At 53.1% G+C, this 7,500-nt stretch overlaps 1 protein-coding gene across 1 annotated transcript in view; it reads left to right on the top strand.

Annotated features, from left to right (window-relative positions):
- LOC101063916 (elongation factor-like GTPase 1) overlaps positions 1-7,500 on the top strand; it is a 23,349-nt gene that overhangs the window by 15,527 nt on the left and 322 nt on the right. The window contains exons 16-22 of the mRNA XM_011617192.2: positions 71-202; positions 564-711; positions 4,342-4,471; positions 4,781-4,904; positions 5,000-5,204; positions 5,279-5,757; positions 5,966-6,150. Of these exons, the coding sequence (XP_011615494.2) occupies positions 71-202; positions 564-711; positions 4,342-4,471; positions 4,781-4,904; positions 5,000-5,204; positions 5,279-5,757; positions 5,966-6,150 (1,403 nt within the window). The remainder of the gene's footprint in view (positions 1-70; positions 203-563; positions 712-4,341; positions 4,472-4,780; positions 4,905-4,999; positions 5,205-5,278; positions 5,758-5,965; positions 6,151-7,500) is intronic.

The following is a 7,500-nucleotide window of genomic DNA, read 5'->3' as shown; positions in this document are numbered from 1 at the left end:
GAACTAAATGTCCTGTTGTCCTCCGTCCATGCTAACCCTGCTAACGCTAATCTCCTGTCCTTTCCGTCAGGCATCGGCGGCCTGGACGACTACGTCTTGAAGTCGGCCACGCTGTCGTCCACCCCGGCCTGCTCGCCCTTCACGCCGCTCAACTTTGAAGCCACGCCCATCGTGCGCGTTGCCATAGAACCCAAGCATCCAAGTAGGGCTCGGAGTGGTTTTATATGATCTCTGAAGATTAAAACCAAAAGGAATAATATTGAAACTCAGCAGCTATAAAATTTACAGGATTCCAAAGTAAATTCTTTGCAGCAGAATCAATATTTTACTTTCCTCACTAAAATGTTGGTTTGCATATTCAGCACTTTTCCTCTAACTTGTTGAATAGATGAATTCTTCAAGGCAAAATATTCTTAACATGATGATTTATTCTACTCACAAGCAAGAGTAAAACACAAACGAGTGTCTTCACTCATCAAAAAAAAGAATCTTTAATAAATATACGTCTCAGTAATTTAAAAGCCTGAAATTCAGCGGTTTCCACCTTTGTGTTTGTGCGCTAGGCGAGATGCCAAAGCTGGTGCGTGGGATGCGTCTCTTGAACCAGGCCGATCCATGTGCTGAGGTTCTCATTCAGGAAACGGGAGAACATGTTCTGGTTACTGCCGGTGAAGTTCATCTCCAGCGCTGCCTGGATGACCTCAGAGAGCGGTAAACACCAGTCACACGTGCAGGATGGATGCAGGAGGCTCTGGTGGTTCCTCAGCCTCGTCCACCTCTTTACTCACTCTTCTGTATCTAACGTGCACAGAAACGTGGAGGAGATGTGGTCAGATTTGGATACAGTGTTGGCTGGTGCCAACATCTGGGAGGCAGACCAGCTGACCTGATCTCCGGGATACTTTAGGATACAGCGTGAGGCAGACGGGCACAAAGCTGCAGTTGAAAGAGGAGAGGGGTGTAGAACATGCAGCCATCAACCAATAAGGTTGGGTCCTGTTCCTCTACCCCGTCTCCAGGCCTGTGGCAGCAGAACTCAGGGTAGCTAAAGAACTAGAAGAACTAGTGAACTAGAATAGTGACTATAGCTACACAAAACTATGAGGTTCCTCCAAAATGAAACTGTCAGAGTAGAGAAGGAGTCGTCTCCCTGGACAAGGAGCCAGGTCCACAGCAGGGCTCCTGATCACTCAATACTCGTCCCTCATTACACTGCTGAAGGTTCTGGGAACCACAAGTTAACATTTCTGAAATTGGTGTGCTCCTCTGGGATGGTCTGGTGCTGCTAACGCCTCCAGATATGATGGAGCTTGACCTCAAAGGCCATCGAGATCCGGAGAGGTATTTTGAGAACCGTGATGGATTTGCTGGGCAGCCAGGAAGGAAAACACAAATGTGTCTCTTAACTGTGGCTGCAGCATTTTGCTGTGGACTCACAACAATGAATTTCAATAATCCAAACTACAAGTCATGAATGCTCCTAATTTTAGGAAAGGTTGGGAAATGAACATGTGTACAAGCCTTGGTCCAAGAATAGAACCATGTGGAACTCCCTGACTAAGCCCAGGAGCTGGAGTCATGAGGAGTCATGAGGAGTGGACTGGAGCTGGAGTCAGGAGGACTGGAGCTGGAGTCAGGAGGAGTGGACTGGAGCTGGAGTCAGGAGGACTGGAGCTGGAGTCAGGAGGACTGGAGCTGGAGTCATGGAGGAGTGGACTGGAGCTGGAGTCAGGAGGACTGGAGCTGGAGTCATGAGGACTGGAGCTGGAGTCAGGAGGAGTGGACTGGAGCTGGAGTTAGGAGGACTGGAGCTGGAGTCATGAGGACTGGAGCTGGAGTCAGGAGGAGTGGACTGGAGCTGGAGTTAGGAGGACTGGAGCTGGAGTCAGGAGGACTGGAGCTGGAGTCAGGAGGAGTCATGAGGAGTGGACTGGAGCTGGAGTCAGGAGGACTGGAGCTGGAGTCAGGAGGACTGGAGCTGGAGTCAGGAGGAGTCATGAGGAGTGGACTGGAGCTGGAGTCAGGAGGAGTGGAGCTGGAGTCATGGAGGAGTGGAGCTGGAGTCAGGAGGAGTCATGAGGAGTGGACTGGAGCTGGAGTCAGGAGGAGTGGAGCTGGAGTCAGGAGGACTGGAGCTGGAGTCAGGAGGAGTCATGAGGAGTGGACTGGAGCTGGAGTCAGGAGGAGTGGAGCTGGAGTCATGGAGGAGTGGAGCTGGAGCTGGAGTCATGGAGGAGTGGAGCTGGAGTCAGGAGGAGTCATGAGGAGTGGAGCTGGAGCTGGAGTCAGGAGGAGTGGAGCTGGAGCTGGAGTCATGGAGGAGTGGAGCTGGAGTCAGGAGGAGTCAGGGGGAGTCAGGGTCAGGTGCTGTCAGTGGTCAGAGAACCACGAGTCTAGATGATCTATTGGTTGACCAGTTGTTGGTGAAGCCTCCTGATTGGCCAGAGGACTGGTTCACCAGTGAGTTACTGGTCGTCCACTTTAAACTGGGGGAACTTTACTTCTCCTCCTGCCCCTTTAAGAGCACCCTCCTGCCCCTTTAAGAGCACCCTCCTGCCCCTTTAAGAGCACCCTCCTGACACTGCTGCCAAAATAGGCCAGTCTGACATTATCGGTCTGGCAGTCTGATTGGATTATTTATACCCTCCTCTCCCTCCCCCTCTCCCTCCCCCTCTCTCTCCCTCCCCCTCTCTCTCTCCCTTCCTCCCTCGCTCTCTCCCTCCCTCCCTCTGTCTCTCTTCCTCCCTCCCTATCTCCCCTGGCCATCTCCAGTAGGGGGCCGGACCCCCTTTTGCCTTCAGGTGTTGGAAATGTCCCCGTCCCCCGTCCCCCCCCAGCAGTCCAGCCTGACCTGTTGATGGAGGACAGGACAGGACGGGTCCATGCTGTCATGATGGTTACGCCAAATCCTGATGGACCATCTGAATGTTGCAGCTGAACGGAGACTGATCAGACCGGGGGGGGGCACCACGTGGTCTCCTGCTGCTTCAAGGTTCCAGGTCTTGTTCAGAGATGGTGTTCTGATCCAGTCTCCTCTGCCCTGCTGGACCACCTCTCTGTGCGCCCTGGAGATGGTTGTGGGTGAAGATCCCAGTAGATCAGCAGCTTCTGGACTCCTCAGACCAGCCCGCCTGGCACCAACAACCAGCCACCTAGCTTGGACTTCACACGTCTTCACAGGAGAAGAGGCTATGGTTGAGGAGCAGACGGCAGCACCTCCTGCTGTAGTGATCCAATACCACGAACAAATGCGCCCTGTCATGAACATGAAGGCACCATCACATTTGGAGCGATGGGATGTCGGTCTTCTGTCCTGGTCTCCTGGTTTGTGCCCAGTTCACAGTCCAAACGTCCGTTTCTGTGAATATTGTTGTTCGCCTTGGGTCACCTGACCAAACACATCTCACATCCTGGTGAAACTGACCCCGTGAAGCAGAGGTCAACATTTCTAACCTGTGCTGAGGTCCATCTGCAGGTTCATGCAGGTTCAGTTCAGAATCTTTGGGAAATCATAGCCAAATACAATGTATAGAAAACCATAGGATACATTCATCATGGATCTTCCATCTACATTTGGCTCAGGGGCCACCTCGGGGGGCCACTCTCTCCATCTGACCAGACCTTCTATATCTTCTTCTTCTTCTTCTCCTCTCACACCAACGGACTTCAGATCCTCGTTCTCCACAACCATAAACCTCCTCTTTGCTCTGGGCCTCCTGCCTGGCCGTTGAAGCTCAGCATCCTGCTCCTGATGGATCCACCCTCCCTCCTCTGTCCATGTCCAAACCATCTAACACCTCCCTCTGATCTACTCATTGCCGATCGTGTCCATCAGCTCTGCTCCCAAGGAGAACCTCAAGCCTTTCAGAGGCTCTAAGCTCTGCTCTCACCCCCTCTGGTCCACCTGTACCTCTTCTCCACACTTCCTTCCTTCTTCTTCTACCACCTTCCAGAACCATGTTTTCCTTTGACCAGCCTTCATTCCTCTTCCTTCCGGGGCAGACCTTCAGCTCCTCCACCTTCTCCTCATAAATCACAGTGTCACCTGCTCCTCTGCCTCTAGCTAGAACATCCACCTTCCTCCTCCCTCCATCAGGTTAGCCTACTTTATCGCCCAACATTTAACACCCTTGTTCTTTGGTCTTTCTTCTGGCGGTTGCCAAGGGCGATGGCAGGCGATATGATTAGCATGTTTTTGGGGTTTAATGCTGAAGGTGTTTGCTGGTGTTGATCTGCATTCATCTGGAGGGGGTCGGCCCCAGGAGGACGCTAGCATCAGGCTGACTGCTATGAGCTGCGCTTCCAACCTGAACCTGAACGTTTCTGAATTCCTCTTTCCAGGTTTGCTAAAATTGAGATCAGCGCGTCAGAACCCATCATTCCATTCAGAGAGACGCTGGTGCGTCCTCCCAAAGTGGACATGGTGAACGAAGACCTGGGCAAGCAGCAGAAGGTTGCTATAATCCACCAGGTGAGTCGGCTGAGCCAGGTGTGGGTCCTACACCTGTGTTTAATCATGCTCCTGTGGAGGTCCAGGACTGGTTCTAATGGTTGGAAGGCAAACCCTGAAGCCTCTGCACTGGTGGGCCAGCAGATGTTGGCAGCTGGGGCGAAGGTGTCCCTTTGGCTCAGGCTGGGGACATCTATTGACTCTGTGTCCATCACTGCAGATGTGTCCAGGCGGCACCACAGGGTGACCCATGTGACGTGTCCACCTGCTCGTGTGTCTGAGAACGCTGATGGACAAAAGGGTTCTTGTGTTCTTCCTGTGTGTGATCAGGTGAAAGAGGAGGCGTCCCAGGCCCGTTCTGAGACGCTGCACCTGGACCCCACCGGGCTGGTGACCCTCACCACTCCCAACAGGCTGTCCACGATCAGCGTGCGAGCGATGCCGCTGCCACAGGGTGACACACACACACACGCGCACACACACACACACACCTGTATGTGTCCATGGGCTGCCGGGACAACTGTCCACCTGTTGTCTCTGTCCTACCAGAGGTGACTCAGCTATTGGAGGCCAGTACGGAGCTGATTCGCACTCTGGAGCAGCTCAACATGTCTCTGAGAGAGGGGAAGCACGTGGACGTCAACGCCAGGACTCTGGAGTCCCTCAGTGGACTCAAAGGCCAGCTGGAGAACCTGCTGCAGGGATGGAAGTGGAGGGACGCCGTAGAGCGGATCTGGTCCTTTGGGCCTCGAAGGTCTGGTGAGAACACGAATCTTCACATCGTACATGTGACGTCGTCGTAAACGTTGGTGCTGGGGGGCTTCCTAGATACGGTCCAAACATCCTGCTGAACAGCGTGGAAGGCTACCAGCGGCCCTCCGTGTGGCAGGTCCTGGCCCGGGCGGAGACGGGGGCCGGCGAGGGCGCTGTTTTACGGGAGTTTGACAACAGCGTCGTCAGCGGCTTCCAGCTGGCCGCGCTGTCGGGACCCATGTGTGAGGAGCCCCTGATGGGGGTGTGCTTCTCTGTGGAGCGGTGGGACGTCCAACCGTCAGCCCTCCCACAGCACCGGGGGCTCCCAGAGGACAGGTCGGGACCGCACACTCTGATGGGTGAAGCCGAAGATGAGGCCGCTCAGGTGCGGCGCCGGCAGCAGGAGGGGGCCTCTGCAGACTGCTACAGACCGGTCTCTGGACAGCTGATCGCAGGTGTGAAGGAGGCGTGTCGACGGGCCTTCCTGGCCCAGCCCCAGAGGCTCATGGCCGCCATGTACACCTGTGAGATCATGGCCACTGCCGACGTGCTGGGTGAGAGTCTCCTCGGACCTTATGGAGATCATAAATGTGGTTATTATGTGGTTACGGGAGCTAGACTCTACATGTTTGCTCCTGGGGTCACATGACCCCCCATCATTAACTGGTTACCAGCTGGTCACACACGTCGCCTCCCTGTATATCGCGTGTAAAACATGCAAACGTGAACCATGTGACTAACGGGACGTCCTGTCGTGAGCAGGTCGAGTGTACGGCGTCCTGGGCAAGAGAGAAGGTCGAGTCCTCCATGAGGAGATGAAGGAGGGGACGGACATGTTCATCATTAAAGCGCTGGTCCCTGTGGCCGAGAGCTTCGGGTTCGCCGACGAGATCCGCAAGAGAACCAGCGGGCTGGCCAGTCCCCAACTGGTCTTCAGCCACTGGGAGGTGATTATTGGAGATCTCTGCTACCTTTTAGGGGGGGTGACCAGACCAGTACGGACACGAGTCCAGTTCCTGGGGGTGACCAGACCAGTACGGACACGAGTCCAGTTCATGGGGGTGACCAGACCAGTACGGACACGGGTCCAGTTCCTGGGGGTGACCAGACCAGTACGGACACGAGTCCAGTTCATGGGGGTGACCAGACCAGTACGGACACGGGTCCAGTTCCTGGGGGTGACCAGACCAGTACGGACACGGGTCCAGTTCCTGATATCTGGTGTTTCATGAACGGATGAAAGCAGCAGTCCGACTGGCCCAGAACACTGGTTACCTGGTGACTGGGTTACCTGATTAACCCAGTCACCAGGTAACCCAGTTCAGTCAGTCAGTCAGTCAGTTAGTTAGTTAGTTAGTTAGTTAGTTAGTTAGCTAGCTGGTTATCCATTATCTGATTACCTAGTAGCCCCTAAACTTTGTATTTGGTTATCTGGTACATGTTTACCTGGTAACCTAGTTACCAGTTTCCTGATTAGTTAGTTGCATGGATAGTTGGTTACTTGATACTTGGTTACCTGGTACTTGGTTAGTCGGTCACTAGTTACCTAGTTATGTGATGCTGGTTTTAAGTGTTCAAGCCACGTTTGAAGACGTTAATCACCTTCCACCACATCCCCTGGGGCTCCAGCAGATTGCGTGCGTGCGTGCGTGCGTGCGTGCGTGCGTGCGTGCGTGCGTGCGTGCACGTGCTTTGCTGCGGTGGCTCCCCTGCTCACTGTTCCAGTCATCCTGGTTCAGCCGCTCTAACAGAACCAGCAGGTCTCCAGAACCACCACATCTGCCTGGGTGGTTTCAGAGGGAACCAAACCCAACGTTTGAGTCTTTGTTGCTGCTAAAGGAGCCAAATCACATTTAATCATTTTAAAATCATTTTGCTTAATGGGAGTTTAGTTTTCCTCCACATTTAAACTTCCTCTCAGCCTCTTTTGCTCTGTTTCACCACTATTTCTATCTGATCTTTAGTATTTTGTTGTTTGGATCACTGCTTTTTTGGAAGAATCAGTCCAAATTTTCAGTTAAAAACTATATTTTTACTCTTTATAATTGTGGTTAAAAGTGTCTCTTCGCTCTCTAGTGACAAATATTTTAATCTTTAAAAATGTGCCATTAATACAACCAAAGTTAACCAGAATTGTTGGGTCAAATTCAAAATCTATATGAATAAACTCAAACAATCCAGGAAAGAAGGGGCGAGCAGGTGGAGCCGTGCTGGGACGGAGCCCAGCAAACTAGAACTGATGACCACCTGGAGGCCACACGTGCACGTGTAACCCCCGACGTGCACGTGTGCACTTC

Source organism: Takifugu rubripes, unplaced genomic scaffold (assembly GCF_901000725.2).
Source record: "Takifugu rubripes unplaced genomic scaffold, fTakRub1.2, whole genome shotgun sequence".
NCBI lineage: Eukaryota > Metazoa > Chordata > Actinopteri > Tetraodontiformes > Tetraodontidae > Takifugu > Takifugu rubripes.
The sequence above is the reverse complement of the archived record's forward strand: the minus strand, read 5'-3'. Positions and strand labels throughout refer to the sequence as shown.